Source organism: Heterodontus francisci, chromosome 1 (assembly GCF_036365525.1).
Source record: "Heterodontus francisci isolate sHetFra1 chromosome 1, sHetFra1.hap1, whole genome shotgun sequence".
Taxonomy (NCBI): Eukaryota; Metazoa; Chordata; class Chondrichthyes; order Heterodontiformes; family Heterodontidae; genus Heterodontus; species Heterodontus francisci.
In genome coordinates, this window is record NC_090371.1 from 169,960,731 (window position 1) to 169,982,155 (window position 21,425).

At 42.6% G+C, this 21,425-nt stretch overlaps 1 protein-coding gene across 2 annotated transcripts in view; it reads left to right on the top strand.

Annotated features, from left to right (window-relative positions):
- Positions 1-18,800, top strand: part of ccni (cyclin I) — a 33,392-nt gene extending 14,592 nt beyond the window's left edge. For both annotated transcript variants that reach the window (XM_068038312.1, XM_068038303.1), the window contains exons 3-7: positions 3,293-3,427; positions 8,710-8,784; positions 9,679-9,819; positions 15,404-15,634; positions 17,096-18,800. In XM_068038312.1, coding sequence (XP_067894413.1) covers positions 3,293-3,427; positions 8,710-8,784; positions 9,679-9,819; positions 15,404-15,634; positions 17,096-17,548 — 1,035 coding nt within the window. In that variant the 3' untranslated portion in view covers positions 17,549-18,800. The remainder of the gene's footprint in view (positions 1-3,292; positions 3,428-8,709; positions 8,785-9,678; positions 9,820-15,403; positions 15,635-17,095) is intronic.
- Positions 18,801-21,425: the final 2,625 nt, after the last annotated feature.

Genomic DNA, 21,425 nt, shown 5'->3' on the forward strand with positions numbered 1-21,425 from the left:
AGAGAGTGGGGGTGGGGAGCGAGAGAGAGAGAGTGGGGGTGGGGAGCGAGAGAGAGAGAGTGGGGGTGGGGAGCGAGAGAGAGAGAGAGTGGGGGTGGGGAGCGAGAGAGAGAGAGTGGGGGTGGGGAGCGAGAGAGAGAGAGTGGGGGTGGGGAGCGAGAGAGAGAGAGTGGGGGTGGGGAGCGAGAGAGAGAGAGTGGGGGTGGGGAGCGAGAGAGAGAGAGTGGGGGTGGGGAGCGAGAGAGAGAGTGGGGGTGGGGAGCGAGAGAGAGAGAGTGGGGGTGGGGAGCGAGAGAGAGAGAGTGGGGGTGGGGAGCGAGAGAGAGAGAGTGGGGGTGGGGAGCGAGAGAGAGAGAGTGGGGGTGGGGAGCGAGAGAGAGAGAGTGGGGGTGGGGAGCGAGAGAGAGAGAGTGGGGGTGGGGAGCGAGAGAGAGAGAGTGGGGGTGGGGAGCAAGAGAGAGAGAGTGGGGGTGGGGAGCAAGAGAGAGAGAGTGGGGGTGGGGAGCAAGAGAGAGAGTGGGGGTGGGGAGCAAGAGAGAGAGAGTGGGGGTGGGGAGCAAGAGAGAGAGAGTGGGGGTGGGGAGCAAGAGAGAGAGAGTGGGGGTGGGGAGCAAGAGAGAGAGAGTGGGGGTGGGGAGCAAGAGAGAGAGAGTGGGGGTGGGGAGCAAGAGAGAGAGAGTGGGGGTGGGGAGCAAGAGAGAGAGAGTGGGGGTGGGGAGCAAGAGAGAGAGAGTGGGGGTGGGGAGCAAGAGAGAGAGAGTGGGGGTGGGGAGCAAGAGAGAGAGAGTGGGGGTGGGGAGCAAGAGAGAGAGAGTGGGGGTGGGGAGCAAGAGAGAGAGAGTGGGGGTGGGGAGCAAGAGAGAGAGAGTGGGGGTGGGGAGCAAGAGAGAGAGAGTGGGGTGGGGAGCAAGAGAGAGAGAGTGGGGTGGGGAGCAAGAGAGAGAGAGTGGGGTGGAGAGCAAGAGAGAGAGAGTGGGGTGGAGAGCAAGAGAGAGGGGGAGTGGGGGGGGAGGAGAGAGAGAGGGGGAGTGGGGGGGGAGGAGAGAGAGAGGGGGAGTGGGGGGGGAGGAGAGAGAGAGGGGGAGTGGGGGGGGAGAGGAGAGAGAGAGGGGGAGTGGGGGGGGGGAGGAGAGAGAGAGGGGGAGTGGGGGGGGGGAGGAGAGAGAGAGGGGGAGTGGGGGGGGGGAGGAGAGAGAGAGGGGGAGTGGGGGGGGGGAGGAGAGAGAGAGGGGGAGTGGGGGGGGGGGAGGAGAGAGAGAGGGGGAGTGGGGGGGGGGGAGGAGAGAGAGAGGGGGAGTGGGGGGGGGGGAGGAGAGAGAGAGGGGGAGTGGGGGGGGGGAGGAGAGAGAGAGGGGGAGTGGGGGGGGGGAGGAGAGAGAGAGGGGGAGTGGGGGGGGGGGAGGAGAGAGAGAGGGGGAGTGGGGGGGGGAGGAGAGAGAGAGGGGGAGTGGGGGGGGGGAGGAGAGAGAGAGGGGGAGTGGGGGGGGGGGAGGGTCAGAGTTAGAAGGGGGAATCCACAGAGAGTGGGTGTTGTGTGTGTGGAGAACCACAGAGTCAGGAATTGAAAAAGCAAATAAGAGAAGCAAGGAGAGAGTATGAGAAGAGACTGGCAGTTAATATAAAAGGGAATCACAAAGTATTATTGATGTAAAAATATTTAAAGGATGGTAAAAGGAGGAGTGGGGCTGATTAGGGACCAAAAAGGGGATTTGCACATGGAGGCAGAGGGCATAACTGAGGTATTAAATGAATACTTTGCAACTGTCTTTTCTCAGGAAGAAGATGCAGCCCAGGCAATTGTGAAAGAGATGGTAATTTAGACACTAGAAGGGTTTGAAATTGACGAGGAGGTATTGGATAGGCTATCTGTACTTGAAGTGGCTAAGGCACCAGGGTCGGATGAGATGGATCCAAGGATAGCGAGGGAAGTGAGAGTGGAAATTGCGGAGGCACTGACCATAATTTTTCAGTCTTCATTAGACTTGGGGTTGGTGCCAGAGGACTAGAGAATTGCAAATGTTACACCCTTGTTCAAAAAAGGGTGTAAAGATAAGCCCAGCAACTACAGGCCAGTCAGTTTAACTTCTCCAGTTTAACTGGTGAGGAAATTTCTAGAAAGCATAATTTGGGACAAAATTAATAGTCTCATGGACAAATGTGGATTAATTGAAGAAGACCAGCATGGATTTCTTAAGAGAAAGTTTAACTTGGAGTTTTTTTTTGAAGAGTTTACAGAGAAGGTTGATGAGAGCAGTGCAGTTGATGTGGTGTACATGGACTTCCAAAAGGCATTTGATACAGTGCCACAACAGACTTGTGAGCAAAGTTATAGCTCATGGAATAAACGGGATAGTAGCAACATGGATAAGGAATTGGTTGAGTGACAGGAAACAAAGGCTAGTGGTTAATGGATGTTTTTCGGGCTGGAGGAAAGTTTGTAGTGGAGCTCCCCAGAGGTCAGTGTTGAGACCCTTGCTTTTCCTGATGTATATTAATGACCTAGACCTTGGTGTACAGGGCGCAATTTCAAAGTTTGTGGATGATACAAAACTTGGAAGCATTATGAACTGTGAGGAGGATACTGCCTGAAGAGGTTGTAGAGGGAGGAACCCTCACAACATTTAAGAAGTATTTAGATGAGCACTTGAAACATCATAGCCTACAAGGCTATGGGCCAAGTACAGGGATATGGGATTAGACTAGTTGGGTGCTGAAGGGCCTGTTTCTGTGCTGTATAACTCTGACTCTATGATAGTGTAGAACTTCAGAAGGACATTGAGTGGTCAAGGAGTGGAAATCTCCATTTAGTGGAACAACAATGACCAATATAGATGAAGAAATTGACTTAGTGGTTCAACTGATTTCCTGAAATGCAAGTGCAGGCAGATAAAGCCTTTAAAAAGTATAGTAACAGGGTTTTAGAGTATAGAGTACAAGAGTTAAAGATTACATTTATCCAAAACCGAGTATAGCGTGTGCAGTTTCGGGTCCCCCATTACACAAAGCACATGAAAACCATAGGGAGTAGACAACATTGTTTCACCAGAATGGTGAGAGACTTGAGATACTGGAACTATTTCTGCTGGAGTTGAGGGGATTAAGAGGATGTTAAAATTATGAAGCTCTTTGATAAAGCTTTTAGGGAAAGACAATTTTTCTGTTTGGGCAGTCATTGACCAGGTCGATTTCAGATTACTGCTGAGACTGAGGGAGAAGGTTTGTGAGAAACTTTTTGTAAGCTAGTATCTGTATGGATATCCTCTTAACAACTGGTTTCTGTTTGCCTCTCGAGGATACAGATGTCTCTCCAGCACAGCGGGATGAGGTGATTCAATGGCTGGCTGATTTGAACAGCAAATTTCACTTTTATCCAGAAACACTTTCTCTTGCCGTCACTATTTTGGACAGGTTTTTAGCTCTGGTAAAGGTAAGGACCTTGTGTTGCATCACATTTAACCTGATTTTTTATCTGAACGAATGCTGTGTTCTGCTCTGCTCTTTGGCCATTTTCACTCTTTGTTTCTATAAGGAACACGGCCAAGTTTTTTCAGATATTCTTGTATTCAAATTTTCTTCATGTAACCTAAAAGGTTAGGAACCAAGAGCTGAAAGTGGGATTCAGCTGAATAGCTCTTTTGGCCAGCAGTGGCACAATGGGCCAAATGTCCGCCTCCTATGCCGTAAGTTTCTATGATTCTGTAATAGTTCTATGCTTCTCCCTCCAGCCTATCATGCTGCAATTGTATTGCAAGTCGTGGGGCGAAAAGCACATGTATCTGTATGTAGATCATATAGTTTAGATTTTGCTGGGATCAGTGGATGGAACAATGTGATTTTTGTAAAACACTCAGCTGGGGCTGATAGATGGACTCCTTTGAAATCCAAACACTCCACATTGCCACCTATACCCAAGACTGTTACTGCATGTATTTTTGTACTAGTTTCTACCTGGCTTACTGGTTTTGACTGAGAAACAGAAAGCGCACACAAATTATTAGGGGTGGATATTTGTATGTAAATGCAAATTAGGTTGTTTTTTGATACCATAAGACTGGTATTTGATTTGTCTGAATTTGCAAGTGAATCACACTTCCTTCTTGCACCATAAAAGTACATGTTTTCATGTGAATGATTCCTTTTGAATGAAAGGAACAAATTAGCCAATAATAAAACCCCATGGATGTATGTATATAAACATAGCAAAATTAAAACTAAAAATAATAGCATAACACTAAGTAAACAGACAGCAAAGGAGAAGATGACAAAAGGAAACATTAGGTTAGGAAAGAAGTCAAAACAATTGGAAAGGCAGTGGGAATCTACAAAATTTTATCAAGGAATATAAAACAATGAAATATTCTACAGACACAAATATAACACAAGAAAAAATTGAATAGGGACATGGCTACTAAGGGATGCATAAAATAAACTTGCAGGTAATGACAGTGGCATAGCAGAAATCTCAGTTATTTACTAGGGAAACGAACATTGTGGTAAAAAAGAGATCAAAAAGGGATGTAATTGATAACTAATCAAACTTGGCAAGGATAAAGCCCCTGGTTTGGACAGATTGCATCCGTGCATATCAAAGATGCTTTGGAAGAGATAGCAGAGGCTCTCTTCTTTGGCCTCCTTGTCTCGAGAGACAATGGGTAAGCGCCTGGAGGTGGTCAGTGGTTTGTGAAGCAGCGCCTGGAGTGGTTATAAAGGCCAATATTCGAGTGACCGACTCTTCCACAGGTGCTGCAGAAGAAATTGTTTGTCGGGGCTGTTACACAGTTGGCTCTCCCCTCGCGCTTCTGTCTTTTTTCCTGCCAACTGCTAAGTCTCTTCGACTCGCCACACTTTAGCCCCGCCTTTATGGCTGCCCGCCAGCTCTGGCGATCGCTGGCAACTGACTCCCACAACTTGTGATCAATGTCACAGGACTTCATGTCGCGTTTGCAGACGTCTTTAAAGCGGAGACATGGACGTCCGGTGGGTCTGATGCCAGTGGCGAGCTCGCTGTACAATGTGTCTTTGGGGATCCTGCCATCTTCCATGCGGCTCACATGACCAAGCCATCTCAAGCGCCGCTGACTCAGTAGTGTGTATAAGCTGGGGATGTTGGCCGCCTCAAGGACTTCTGTGTTGGAGATACAGTCCTGCCACCTGATGCCAAGGATTCTCCGGAGGCGGCGAAGATAGAATTAATTGAGACGTCGCTCTTGGCTGACGTACGTTGTCCAGGCCTCGCTGTCATAGAGCAAGGTACTGAGGACACAGGCCTGATACACTCGCACTTTTGTGTTCTGCTTCAGTGCGCCATTTTCCCACACTCTCTTGGCCAGTCTGGACATAGCAGTGGAAGCCTTTCCCATGCGCTTGTTGATTTCAGCATCGAGAGACAGGTTACTGGTGATAGTTGAGCCTAGGTAGGTGAACTCTTGAACCACTTCCAGAGCGTGGTCGCCGATATTGATGGATGGAGCATTTCTGACGTCCTGTCCCACGATGTTCATTTTCTTGAGGATGATGGTTAGGCCAAATTCATTGCAGGCAGCCGCAAACCTGTCGATGAGACTCTGCAGACACTCTTCAGTGTGAGATGTTAAAGCAGCATCGTCAGCAAAGAGGAGTTCCCTGATGAGGACTTTCCGTACTTTGGTCTTTGCTCTTAGACGGGCATGGTTGAACAACCTGCCCCCTGATCTTGTGTGGAGGAAAATTCCTTCTTCTGAAGACTTTGGTGGACATCCGATCTTTTCTAGTAGTCTGAAGAGACCACGTCTGCTGACGAGGTCAGATAGCAAGAAATGGAAGAGATAGCAGAGGTACTGACTATTAAATGTATATTTAAAAAATCACTAGGAAAAGGAACAGTGCCAGAACACTAATGTTATATCGAGATTTAAAAAGGGAGGTAGAACAAGTCTAGGGAACTATAGTTAGTTTAATATCAGTAGTAGGAAAAATAATTGATTCCTTACTGAAAGAAGCAATAGCAAAACATCTGGAAGCTAAAAATATATTCAAGAATAGTCAGTATGGATTTCAAAAGGGGAGGTCATGCTTGATCAACCTTATTGACTTTTTCAAAGAAGTATTGGGGTAATGCAGTAGTTATATATTTGGATTTTCAAAACACCTTCGATAAAGGTACTGCATAACAGACTCATGACTATGGTCAGAGTATGTGGAGCTGGGACAAGTCGTAGAATAGATAGCAAGCTGGCTACATAGAAAACAATAGGAGTTACAGATTGCCACTCAGTATGGCAAAAGGTGGGAAATGGTGTTCTGTAAGGATCGATACAGAGACTACTGCAGTTCACTGTTTACATAAATGATTTGGAGTTAGGAATCGGGAGTACAGTTTAAAAATTTGCAGACCAAACTACATATTGGGAAGACCACTGCAAACTCCATTCCCTAGCCATGAACTCAGTCTCTCTCCCTAGCAACTGTTTGAGGTTGAACCAAACTGTTTGCAACCTTGTATCATATTTGATCCCAAGACGAGCTTCCGACAACATATCCACGGCAACACTAAGACTTCCTCTTTCCACCTCAAACATCGCCTGCCTCAGCTCATCTATTGCTGAAACCCTTATCCATGCCTTTGTTACCTCTAAACTTGGCTGTTCTAGCTGCCATCCCATGTTGTACCCTCTGTTAACTTGAGGTCATCCAAAACTCTGTCCATGCCCTAATTTGCGCCAAGTCCTGTTCACACATCACCCCTGAGCTCGCTGGCCTATATTAGCTCCTGGTTAAGCCCTAAGCTCTGGAATTTTCTTCCTAAACCTTCCCACCTGTCTTTCCTCCTTTTAAGATGCTCCTTAAAACTTACCTATTTGACCAAGTTTTTGGTCATTTGCCCTAATATTTCCCTATGTGGCTTGGTGTCGTATTTTGTTTAATGCTCCTCTGAAGAGCCTTGGAGCATTCAAAATCACTATATAAAAACATGTTTTGTTTTTGTTGATAACATCAAATTGTGGGGTAGATAACACCAACGAAGAATGTGACAAAATACAAGACAACTTTAATATTCTTGAACGGGTGCTGTGACGCACACTTAGTTTCAGTCGCTGCACTTTACAAGAATTCAACCAGAAGAGTTATAAAAATGGACTTTTCTTTTAAAAGAAAGTGGACAATGTGCTTTTAAAAATGGCCGCCGAATGTCCAAAGACCTTGTTTTTGTATATTCAAACTGTCTGGCAAGGACAAAAGAATACATTCAAAGCTAAGAGGTGTCAAGTACACACATCCTGAACCCATCAAGAGATATTTTTGAATTGAATACATTCTTCTGAAGCAAAGAAGATGCAAAGTAGTCACATCCTGGTCACCACGGGGAGGAAAATTTCTGTCTCCCAACAGATGTGAGAGACTTTTAGCTTTAAAGGAGAGAGAGCGCAACCTAGGAACAGGCATCGCCAGAGTTTGTCCAGCTGAAAGCTGGGGGAAAATCCAGCAGGCCAAAAAGGTAGATACCCTGCTGTGAATTCTGCATTTCAATGTGTGCAGCAGAGAATTGGAAGTAAACTCGTCTTCAAACTGAACTTTCAACCATCAGAAAAATCTACAAATACCTAAGGCCTGCAACTAAAGAGAACTTGACTTAAGAGGGAATTCAACAGGTTTACCCTGAAACTTGCCTCTCTTCAAACCCTTACTACTTTTCTTCTCTGTCTTGTGTGTGTGCGCCTGCACGAATGCATGAATGAGTGCAGTTGCGACAATTTCAGGATAAGGCATACTCTCAATAAATAATCTTCTGTTTTAAACCGACAAAAAAAATCTGTTACTGTCTGTTTAATTGACAAATAAAACACAAAGGAGTTAAAAACCCTAATAAAAAAAACACTCGCTGTGGTCAGGTGGGAGTTGAACAGTGGGACCCACCACCCCTCGGTGCGTAATTGAAAAATTAATTTCAATGCAGACAAGTGTGATGTGTGTACATTTTACTTGGAAGAATGAGTCCACATACTTCTTGGATGATGTGTCTAAATGGGGTTGAAAAGCAAAGTGCAGATACATACATCACTAAAAGTAGCAATGCAAGTTAATTAGGCCATTTTTTTAAAAAAAAGCGAAGGGTTTCATTTCTAGAGGAAAAGAATTGTTAAACAGCTAAATTACGTTAAACTTACATCAAACCTTGCTTAGACCTCACTTGCAGTACTGTGCACAATTCTAGTCTCCATATTCTAAAAAGGATATAGAGGGATTGGAAGACGTCCAAAGATGAGTCTCGAGGACGATACCAGAACTGAGAGGTTATATTAGGAAAGACTAAACAGGCTGGTGCTGTTTAGAAAAGGCTGAGAGGTGACCTACTAGCGATCTTTAAAATTATTAAGGAGTTTGACGATATTAAATCATAAAACTTCAGTCATTGCCAGATATGTAATTTCTCACTGAGCCACCCCAGTTTTATTTCTAGTTATCCCTTGTCTCATTTGGCATTCTGGGTTTTCCCTTTAATGCACTAGTAAGCAGTTGAGTACATAATGAGATTCCTGACATAGCTCACATAAACACAATGTTTTGCATTTTGTATGTTCAAAGCCATGAAGAATAATTTGCAACTTTAAGCACAGTGAGAAAAATACACAACTGGCACACTATTTGATTCCTTGGCATTAAGCATTTGAAATATGTACTGCTTAATTTAATACTTCTGAAGAATTAACTTTATTTTTCCTGATTTTTAAGGCCCGTCCAAAGTATCTGCGATGTATAGCCATGAGTTGTTTCTTCCTGGCAGCTAAAACCAATGAAGAAGATGAGGTTGGTAGACTACCCAATTTTTTTTTGTAAATTGGCAAAATGTATTTAATTTCTTTTATTTTCCCCCTCCTATCATTCCCAACTGTTGGAAAGTGGTGTATACATTCGTGAACCCCTTGCTGTTTTTTCCATTTACTGTGGAGCTGGGATTGGGAATTTGCTATTTGCACTGCTGCATGCTACATCGTGCTATTTTGTGGCACAGCACATTGAAATGCCCAAAGCCCACTATGTTATGCATCTTACAACTTTTTAGAATGCTTCAAGTTCATTTTAAGATCAGTATTTAAAGATCGTAATATTGTAGTGCTTTGTTTTCACTTTACCTGTTGGAATACAAGTTAAACTTGTCGTCCCAGACAGATCACTCTACCCTGGTCTTTAGCTGATGCTATCAAGCCAGAGTGTCTTGAAGCTGTGGCTTCCAAATCTAACCCTGAAACTGCTCTGAGATCACTTTCTTTTCTGGAAGACACCCCAGCCTTCTACAACATCAAAGCTAGAGGTTATTGAGTGCTTGTGGTGTAACATTTGTTTCAGAATAATACTGTATGGAATGTTTGTTTTAGTTATGGTTATGTGAACTTGTGAAAATAAGTGTTAGACTGCAAGGTATTCAATAGCATTTATTCATATTTTTGAAACTTGTACCATTGTGACAGCTTACAAGTGTGGAAATGATCTTCATTAGGACTCTTTCAGAGATGCCTCAGATATGTATGTATGTATAAGACAATCCTACAAGCTCAATTAATCGAGCAGTAAAGTGGATTCCTACTGCTTCCAGAGAACTGGAAGATTCAAATCTTGTATCATTTTTGTTTTTCTGTTCATTCTGGTTCGATGTAATACCTGGCATTTATATAGTCACCCACTTGTATTTCTCCTCTACAGATCATTCCATCACTAAAGGACATGGTAAAGAACAGCAATTGTGGTTGTTCATCTGCAGATATTCTAAGAATGGAGAGGATTGTACTGGATAAACTGAACTGGGATCTGCACACAGCAACACCTTTGGATTTCCTTCATATTGTAAATATGTTTTCTTAAAATCACAGAATTGTTACAGCACAGAAGGAGGCTATTCAGCCCATCTTATCTGCCCCAGCTCGCCAAATGAGCAATTCACCTAGTGCCATTCCCCTGTCATTTTCCCTGTAACAGAAAATTTCCCAATACTTTCAGCAAAAGCATTTGAGTAAATTACTCCAAAGCTCCAAATAATTTTTCATGTAAATACTTTGTGCCTTTTAGGTCCAGTAATTTATCTGCAAAAACACTATTTCCTAGTGAGAAGATGGATAGGCAAACTTTTGTTGCTTATTTGTATCCATGGTTAATTAATTAAGAGACATACATAAAATAGGTGTAAATTGATTTAGTGTGCCTGTCTGTTGTCAGGGAAATGTACCCCCTCCATCAAACAGACTTTCAGCACTAAAAATGACTCCAGAACTTGGAAATTGATCTGGTGTGAAGCCATGGTGAACTGTGCATGGTGTAAAATTCTGTGGTGTGAGTTTGTCTTTATATGTCTACTGTGTGTATTTATTTTGAAATATATTTCTTGGAAAACTGCTGCATTGTCCATGGGAATTCAGTCAGTCGTGATCCAGATGGTCTTGTGGTGGTGCTGCAAAATAGTGTGTTATGTACTGCACATTGGCATGTTAGATTGTAGGTTTGTGCTCATGATTTGTTGTCTTTTCACCACCAAACTTCCTCCCTCCCTCCAAATATGGTATGTTCTAAAGTACAGCCTTCCAGATGCAGCTTTGATCAGTGCTAAAGTTACCACTGAGGCAATGCCACAATAACTGCATCTATTTGCATACACAGAAATGGTTGATACTGGATCATAAAGGACTAGCACAATGGTAAAATAAAAGCAAAATACTGCAGATGCTAGAAATCTGAAATAAAAACAAAGTGCTGGAAATACTCATCAGAACTGGCTACGGTTAGAAATGTAATAGGTTTTAAGCAAGTGAAAGGGAGCGGGGAGGGATAAACAAGAAAAGGGAAGGTCTGTGATAGAATTATAGAACCATTACAGCACAGAAAGCAGCCAGTTGACTCATTGTGTCTGTGCTGGCTCTCCTAAATAGCAATTCACGTTCTGCCACTTCACCTTCCCCGCACATCCCTCCCTTTCCAGATGTTTAGAAGATGTAGAAAATTAACGGCACAGAAGGAGGCCACTCTTCCCATGGTGTCTGCACTGACCAAAAAATGAGTCACCCATCTTAATCCAATTTTCCAGCACTTGGTCCATATCCCTGGAGGTTATGGGACTTCAGGTACCCGGACACCTTTTAAATGAGTTGAGGTTTTCTGCCTCTGCTACCCTTTCAGGCAGTGAGTTCCAGCCCCCTCCCACTGAGTGAAAAAAGTTTTCTTCATCTCACCTCTAATCTTTCTACCAATCACTTGAAATCTGTGCCCCCTACCACAGACCCCTCTGCTAAGGGAAATAGGTCCTTCCCATCCACTCTGTCCAGGCCCTCACAACCTTGTACATCTCAATCAAATCTCCCCTCAGCCTCCTCAATTCCAAGGAAAACAACCCCAGCCAACCCAATCTTTCATCATAGCTGCAATTTTCCAGTCCTGGCAACATTCTCATAAATCTCGTCTAGTGCTATTACACCCTTTCTGTAATGTGACCAGAACTGTACACAGTGCTCAAGTTGTGGCCTAGCTAGTGTTTTATATAGCTCCAGCATAACCTCCCTGCACTTATTCTATGCATAGGCTAATAAAGGAAAGGATTCCATATTCCTTCTTAACCACCTTATCGACCTGTCCTGCTACCTTCAGGGATCTGTGGACATGCACTCTAAGGTTCTTCACTTCCACTATACCTCTCCGTATCCTCCCAATTATTGTATATTCCTTTGCTTTGTTTGACCTCCCCAGATGCATTACATCACACTTCTGAGTTGAATTTCATTTGCCACTTTTCTGCCCACCTGAACAGTCCATTGATATCTTCGTGCAGTCTACAACTTCCCTCCTCACAATCAATCACGCAGCCAGTTTTTGTGTCATTTGCGAACTTCTTATACCCCATACGTTTAAGTCCAAATCATTAATATATACCACAAAAAGCAGGGGACCTAGTACTGAGCCCCTCCAAACGCCGACCTTCCAGTCGCAAAAACACCTGTCAGCCATTACCCTTTGTTTCCAGCCACTGAGCCAATTTTGTATCCAGCCTGCTACATTCCCCTAGATTCTTGTTTTTTTTTAACCAGCCTGCCATGTGGTTGTCAAAAGCCTTGCTAAAATCCATGTAGACCACATCAGGTGCACTACCCTCATCAATCCTCCTTGTTACTTACTCAAAAAATTCAATCAAGTTAGTCGGACTCTATTTTCCCTTAACAAATCCATGCAGACTGACCTTGATTACTCCTTACCTTTCTACGTGTTTATCCTGTTGCTCAGAATTGATTCCAGTAATTTTCCCACTGCTGAGGTTAGACTGACTGGTCTGTAATTATTCAGTCTATCCTTCACTCATTTTTTTAAACAAAGCTACAAAGTTAGCGGTCCTCTGGCACTACACCTGCATCCATTGAGGATTGGAAAATGTTGGGCAGACCTTCTGCTATTTCCTCCCTGGCTGCTTTTAACTGCCTGGAGTACATTTCATCCAGTCCTGGTGACTTATCTACTTTCAAGGGTGCTAATCCCTGTAATACTTCTTCCCTCCCTATGTTTCACATCCAATATTTCACACTCCTCTTTAACTACAATGTCTGCATTGTCCCCCTCTTTTGTGAAGACATACGCAAAGTATTTATTAAGAACCATACCTACATCTTCCACTTCTTCATATAGGTTAAGTTTTTTGGTCTTTTATGGGACCTACTCTTTCCTTAGTTATCCTCTTTTTCTTAATGTATTGATAAAACATAGAGTCAGAGTTTTACAGCACAGAAACAGGCCCTTCGGCCCAACGAGCCTATGCTGACCATCAAGCACCTGTCCTAACTAATTCCCATTTCCCCGCACTTGGCCCGTAGCCTTGTATGTTTTGGCGTTTCAAGTGCTCATCTAAATATTTCTGGAACATCTTTGGGTTGTTCTTGATTTTACTTGCCTCTTCATGCCCTCTCTTTGCTTTCTTAATTACCCTTTAGATTTCACCCCTCCACTTTCTATACACCTCTCAGCTTTCTGCAGTATTATTGAGTTCTCAGTGTCTGACATAAACTTTCTTTTTTTGCCTTATCTTACCCTGTATGCCCCTCGACATCCAGGAGGCTCTAGATTTGGCCACCCACCCTTTTTCTTTGTGGGAACATGTTTACTCTGAATCCCCCCCTTTTAATGGTTCCCACTGCTCTAACACTGATTTACTTTCAAGTAGCTGTTTCTAGTCCAGTTTTGCTAAATCACTCCTCAGCTTAGTAAAATTGCCGTACCCCAATTTAGAACTTTAACTCCTGTTCTATCTTTGTCCTTTTCCATAATTATGTTAAAACTAACTGAATTATGATGACTACCCCCAAAATGCTCTCCCACTGCCACCCCTTCCACCTGCCTAACTTAATTTCCTAAAATTAAATTCAGAGCCACGCCCTCTTGTTGTACCTGCTACGTACTGGCCAAAGAAAGATCTCCTGAATGCGCTTCAAGAATTCTGTTCCCCTCCATTCCTTTCACACTAAAACTATCCCAGTTAAAATTGGGGTAGTTTAAAATCCCCTACTACTTTCCTGTTTTTGCACTTCTCAGAGATTAGCCTACATATTTGCTCTTCAGTCTCCCTCTAACTGTTTGGGGGTCTATAGTAGTATTGACTCCCCTTTTTTGGTTCCTTAGCTCAATCCATACGGCCTCATTTGATGAATCTCCTAACATATCATCTCTCCTCACAGTTGTAATTGTTCATTCGACCAATATTGCCGCCTCCCTCCTTTTTTTTTAATCCCCCTCTGGAATCTCATCTGAAAACCCTGTAACCTGGAACGTTGAGCTGCCATTCCTCTTTAAGCCATCTTTTTATAGGGCGGAGGGTGGGAGAGATTAAATAACAAATATGAAATATGTCATGGAACAAAAGGCAAGGGGAATGGTAATAATCTTAGTACCAGACAAAGCATTAGTCCAGAGAGAGTGTTAATGGCAGAATAATGAGCAGCTCTGTCTGAAAGCAAAAACATGAAAAACAAGTTTTAAAAATGTTAAGAATTTAATTTTAATAAGTTTAAAAAAGAAATCAAAATGGGAATCATGCTGTGAAATTGTTGAACTCAATGTTGAGACCAGAAGGCCATAAAGTGCCAAGTCGGTAGATGAGATGCTAATCCTCGAGTTTGTGTTGAGCTTCACTGGAACACTGCAGCAGGCCGAGGCAGAAATGTGGGTGAGAGCAAGGTGGTAAATTAAAATGGCAAACAACCGAAAGCTCAGGGTCATGCTCGCAGACTGAGCGGAGGTGTTCCGCAAAGCAGTCACCCAATCTCGTTTAGTCTCCCCAACAGAGAGGAGACCACATTGTGAGCAACAAATACAGTATATTAAATTGAAAGAAGTACAATAAATCGCTGCTTCACTTGGAAGGAGCATTTGGGGCCTTGGATGGTGAGGAAAGAGGGCAGAGGTTACACCTTCTGCAATTGCATGGGAAGGGGACAAGGTATCGGGGGTGATGGAGGAGTGGACCAGGGTGTCGCAGAGGGAACGGTCCCTTCGGAATGCTGATGGGAGGGGAGAGGAAGATGTGTTTGGTGGCATCACTGGAGGTGGCGGAAATGGCAGAGGATGATAATTTGGATGTGGAGGCTGGTGGGGTAGAAATTAAGGACAAGGCGAACCCTATCATGGTCTGGGAGGGAGGGGAAGGGGTGAGAACAGAAGTGTGGGAAATGGATTGGACATGGTCGAGGGCCCTGTCAAACTCATTGGGGGCGGGGGCCAGGAATCCTTGGTTGAGGAAAAAGGAAGACATATCAGAAGCGCTGTTGTGGAAGGTTGCATCATCAGAACAGATGCGACGGAGTTGGAGAAACTGGGAGAATAGAATGGAGTCCTTACAGGAGGCAGGGTGTGAGGAAGTGTAGTTGAGGTAGCTGTAGGAGTCAGTGGGCTTATATATTAGTAGACAGCCTATCCCCAGAAGTTGAGGAAGGGAAGTGTCGGAGATGGACCATGGGAAGGTAAGAGAAGGGTGGAAATTGGAAGCAAATTGAAGTTTTCTAGTTTCAGATGAGAGCAGAAAATGACACTGATACAGTCATCAATGTACTGGAAAAAGATTTGGGGAAGGGAGCTTGAGTAGGACTGGAACGAGGATTAGTCGACATACCCCACATAAAGACAGGTATAACTAGGACCCATGCAGGTAATTGATCGATTCCACTCCACCCCCACTTCTATGCATTGAAATGGTTAGTTTCCTTTGCTCAAATCTGTGGTGTTGTGTGTGACTGGACGAAATGTCTGCTACTGCTAAGTCCTGCAATTAAAACTCCACTATGCTAATGCTGGTAGTGAGGATGTGTTTGCATCCTAGTTCCACAATGCGTTAAATACTAAGGTTTAAATGTTCTTATGTTGGTGTACAATGTAGGTACAACTCTTGACTCTTTTTATGTTTGTTTAGTTTCATGCGATGATGATGTCCAGCCGTCCCCAGTTACTCAGTAACCTGCCTAAGATGACCCCATCCCAACATATTGCACTCCTTATCAGGCAGCTACAGCAGTGTGTGGCCTTTCACCAGCTTCTACAGTTCAAGGGCTCTACACTTGCACTGGCTATCATCAGTCTCAAGCTGGAAACATCAATTCCTGATTGGCTTGCTCTCACTATTGACCTGCTGAAAAAGGCACAGGTATGACCTGATTGCATTTAATCTTGGTTAGATACCTGCAAAAATGGCCAGTTTAAAAATTGGCATGTATTATGTGTGCATATATGTAGCCTTGTTCTTTATAACAATATGTAAATGGACAATTGGAATAACCACTGATATTCTTGATGGGATTTATAAATTTGGCTCAGTAATTACTGCTTTTTATTTTTGCTGCACATGCCTTTAGCCAAGAACATGGCAGATGGAATACAATGGCAAAGTGTGAAGCTATACAGTTTGTTAGGAAAAATAAAAGAATTTTTTTGAATGTTCAGAGACTGGGAATTATTTGAATTCAAAGGGACCATGTAGATGAATCAGAGAAGGCTAACATGCAGATATAGTAAGCCATTAGGAAGGCAAATGGTATGTTAGCTTTTTGTTACAAAGGATGAGAGTATAAGAGTAAAAGGTTTGACTACAATTATATATACAGGGCATTGGTGAGGCCACACTTGGAGTGCTGTGTGCAGTTTTGGTTTCCTTACTTCCCTTTGAGGGAGTGCAGTGAAGGTTTACGAGACTGGTTCCTGGGGTGAGGGGATAATCCTATGAGGAATGATTGAGTAGAAGAGGCCTGTATTCCCTGGAGTTAAGAACGAGAGGTGATCTATTTGAAACAAACAAAATTTTAAGGGGCTTGACCGGGTAGATGCTGAGAAAATGTTATCCCTGGCTGGGGGAATCTAGTACATGGGGTCAGTGTCTCTGAGTAAGGGGTCTGGCATTTAGGACTGAGATGAGGAGAAATTTCTTCACTACCCTATAGACCTGTGGTTGTTCCTTCGTTAAGTATATGCAAGACTGAGGTTGATAGCTTTTTGGGTATGATGGGATTTGGGGATAGTGTGGGAAGGTGGAGTTGAGGTAGATTTTCAGCCATGATCTTACTGAATGGCAGAGCAGGCTTGAATGGCCAAATGGCCTACTTCAGCTCCCATTTCTCATTAATTCTTATCACTCCTGTGGAAAACAAGAATGGAAACATAATATTACTATTGACTGCAGCTGGTTCACATTTATATTTTAGCACAGCACAGAACATCTAATTGTTGCACAGCACAGTAAGACCAGTACAATTAAGATTGTGACTCACTGAACAGTTCCAGATAAAATCTAACTATGTTTGCTAAAACTAGATGTACTATATTAGAATGCTAAATGTTCTTGGGGATTAAGAGCTTTAAGGTGTGTTCACTGCTGTCTTAAATGCCAAATATCCAAACTGTTGTAACTGCCTGGAAATGGAACTCATTTTTGTGAGGAGGCAGAATACAATGTTTGAGTTTTCAATTATCCAAAACTATTGCAGATTGATTTCATGTGACAGGGCTCAATACATCAATTAATTATGGGTTCCCAGTGTTTGCACCTGGCTTTTGTTTTTACATTGAATCATATTCAAATATTTCGCAAAATAATACTGTATTCATTTTTCAGATCGATAGTTTACAGCTAATTCGCTGTCGAGAGCTTGTGGCTGGACACCTATCCACATTTCAGGCTTCCCTACCACCCAATGCGGTGTACGTCTACAACCCCTGCAAGCAAACAATGGTCCCATGTGGTAGGGGAGCACTTGCATTATATTCCTCCCCTACCACAGAGCCAGAGTTTGTTGTCAAGGACGCTACCAAGAGAATTGGCAGTACAGCAGCACCCTACCGACGCCTGCCTGCTTCCTATCGCTGCAAACAGGCCTCGGCAAAACGTAAAGTAGAGGAGATGGAAGTGGATGACTTCTATGATGGCATAAAGCGTTTGTACAATGAGGATGGCAGTCAAGAAGTTGTGGGGATGGATACTGTAACCTCTAGCTGTGGCACAAATCTACAGATTAAAGAGGGTAGTATCTCCCCATGTCCTCCGCTTCAGCCAGTTACAGTCATCTAACTGACCAAAGTGGCTAAAGTTTGAGGCTTAAGCTACTATTACAACGAAGAAGATGGTGTTTGAAGGGCATACCTTACCAGGCTGAAATGAAGTGAGCCAAACATTTTCATGCTGCTAATTTTAGTCTAACCATTTAAACAAGCACTCATAAAAAGTAAAAAAAAGAATATACTAAAAAAAATTAAAAGACCCAAAAACTGGAACAAAAAAAGTTGTAGCAGTTTTTAAACCGTTTTCTCTCGTGTTGTCAGTATAATTGCATCTTTTTCTAAATCTTAATCTGTTTTTGTGCCATCTGTTCTCTGTTCCAAGTCCACAATTCACTGAGACATTCAATTTTACAGCCTAGTGATTGCTTAATGTCCAATTTCAACCTGTAGTTCCCTTGTGCTTAAATTTGTTTTGTGCATGTTGTCCTACACACATTGACCTTTGCTGAAGAGGATTTTTGGAAAGGAGTGTTTCTGTAACTCTTCAGGATATGTGATGTTAAACAAAAAATGTCAAATAAGCACATTTTCTGGGGTGTCCAAGCTGCTCACAAATTGCCCCAAAAGCTGAAATTGCTAGGTGGTTTTGGTTATGAACAAGAAAAAAAAGATTTTTAACATGGCTGAAATGCTCTGTAAATTTGTTTTATAATGGAAACACCACTTTTGAGTTGTATTTCCTTTAATTTGCAAGATATGCTGTTCTTTGGGGTCTGAGGCAAACGTTGTTTAGTTTCTTTAAGAAGGATATGATTAGTTTTATGTGAATTCTAAGCATCGTTTTGTAAATTAATGCTAGAATCAGTTAACTGAAGTGGTGTACCACTGTTAAAAAGATGCCTATTTATTTGTCCTTTAATTGAGTTGTGCCATTTTTGGGAAACCATGAACTTGCCATAAATGTGCATCAGTTTATTTTACACACAAACCTGAGCTTTGAACTTTTATATGTGGGGGGTGGGGGGCTTCAGTTCACATCACAGTGGGTTTTATTACCAGGAATTCACACAAGATCAAAAATGATTCTAAATGGGTAATTATTTAAATTTAAACTTATTTTAGCTCCACTATGCATTAACTGATCCTGAATGTGAAAAAAATTAATCTTTTTTTTCCCCCTACCTGTTCCTTAAATCATCTAACTTGGTGAGCATAGTGCTCTCTCTACAGTCTGAAAAAGGTACTGCATTCTTTTGGGAAAAAAAGTGTGGTTGTACTGCTGAGGTGCTTCTGGCAGCAATAAAGTTGTCCTTGATTCAGAATTGTGTTTTTTGCTTGCTTTTTACATACAGAATGCAGTTTCTAAATTCTTATGTTTAAAGCTGTTACACAACTACATTTATACTAGCTGATTATTCAGAAATATACCAAGCTGTTAACCCATTCTATAGCAACTGTTAGAATTAGAACATTACAGCGCAGTACAGGCCCTCGATGTTGCGCCGACCTGTGAAACCATCTGACCTACACTATTCCATTTTCATCCATATGTCTATCCAATGACCACTTAAATGCCCTTAAAGTTGGCGAGTCTACTACTGTTGCAGGCAGGGCGTTCCACGCCCCTACTACTCTCTGAGTAAAGAAACTACCTCTGACATCTGTCCTATATCTATCACCCCTCAACTTAAAGCTATGTCCCCTCGTGTTTGCCATCACCATCCGAGGAAAAAGACTCTCACTATCCATCCTATCTAACCCTCTGGTTATCTTATATGTCTCTATTAAGTCACCTCTCCTCCTCCTTCTCTCCAACGAAAACAACCTCAAGTCCCTCAGCCTTTCCTCGTAAGACCTTCCCTCCATACCAGGCAACATCCTAGTAAATCTCCTCTGCACCCCTTTCCATAGCTTCCACATCCTTCCTATAATAACTGTGTTCTGGTATGTCTCCTTTTGGCCTACACTGATGCAGACATCATTCCCTACTCGTTCCAGAAGATAGAAAAACAAAGTGGACTGCAATATACCCCAATTAAACTCTAATCTTTTTAACTTGGTTAGATCATTTTTAAAATCTTGAAACATCAATATTGATCTACCTAGCCAGAGACCCCTGGAATTTGTTCCTGCAAAAATAAATGCTTAATTGATTTTGGGTAAACTCAGCCAAACCAGTGCCAGTCCATTAAGAATTTTTGTTAAAAATATTGGCAAGCTAAAATTCATGTATGTCATGTTTTGTTTGACCATGCTTTCCCTTATTCCTCCCCTGCCTATATGAATGATGCCACCATTTAAGTTGAACCTGAAATGAGCCTAAAAATTGTTGGTGACAAGACAGACAAATGTAACTCTTTTTAAAATGACGGCTTAATCTGTTAATTATTGGGTTAAACAATGACAGGAATATAAGAATGCAACAAACATTTAAACTGATGAACTAATTTATTGGATATAATGGAAATATATTTGTAGTTAACTGTCAATGTTTTCAAACCACAAGTTAATTTTGAAGATGCAGTAACCAATTGTTCGAGTTCATTTTGGAGGCTTTTTCCCCCCAATCTGAAAGGGGGAAAAATAACATTCTTTCTTGACTGCTCAAAGAAATTCAAGTGGGACCAGAGAGGTATGAGCTCCTGTATTCTTCTTGCAGCCAATGGGCAAAGTGAAGGTCAACTTGCAGAATTTTTGGAAGATGAATGGCCCTAAACACACTTTGTACTGATCATGATCAGTAAATCTGCTGTTTGAGTGCATTTCAGTAGTGGCATCACACTTATTCTCTCATGACATTGTGACACAAACATTGCTTTTGTGCAGATGAATTATGCAACCACCTTATAAAAGCAGATATGAAACTAAAGTTGGAAAAGTAATGCAATTAGTTGACTTAATCATGACGTTTGAAGATAGGATAAGATCACCTCAGCTCATGTATGTAAATATATGTGGAAGGAATGCATCAGTCTGAGGGCAACCATACACAATGGCACATTTAACGTAGCTTCATGTGCATGAGTTGAACTGTGCGCATGATGAAGAATGGAGGTTTTTTGCCTAGTTAGCATCATGCTAAACCTCCGCTGCTAAATTGCTATTGGCCATTGTAAATTGCCCCTAGTGTAGGTAGGTGGTAGGGAATATGGGATTAATGTAGGATTAGTATAAATGGGTGGCTGATGGTCGGCACAGACTTGATGGGCCGAAGGGCCTGTTTCAGTGTTGTATCTATGACTTTCAGGGTTAGAGTGATAAATGATCCATATGAAGGTGTGGGTATATCCATCTGTTTTCAACTTATTTCCATCTTTCACTTTTTTGCCATAAGATACAGGAACACTTGGACTGGTTGTGCATAATGGATGTGAAGTAAGGGATCTGGAGTCCATGGCTAGCCATTAAATGAGATGTTTATCAATCTAAGAGGAAGCATGTAGATCAAAGGTTAATCTGTTACTATTAGGTTGTGGTTGGTTTCCACCTGAAGTGTTGGTTTCAGTTCTGGAATCTTCACTCCAGAAAGGATGTAGTCTAGTTGGAAAAGATGCAGAGGAGCTCCAATGAGAATAAAAATGATAGCCTCACAGAACTGAGATTCTTATTGGATAGGAGACACCTGAAGCGCCTATTAATACCTCCATCTAAGGATCAAGGCAATTTGATACAATTTGGAACAATACAACATATCTTTCAAGTAGGACATAAAGCATTAAATCAGGGAGTGGTGATTGGCTTTTACAGTCGCTTATCTAGGAAAGGTGGTGAGGGTAAGTAACTTTGATTTCCTTATGGTCAAATACCTTGAGTAAAGACTTGCCTTTATATAGCACCTTTCACAACCACTGGACCTCTCAAAGCACTTTACAGCCAATGAAGTACTTTTAAAAGTGTTATCGCTGTTGTAATGCAGGCAATGCAGCAGTCAATTACACACAGCAAAC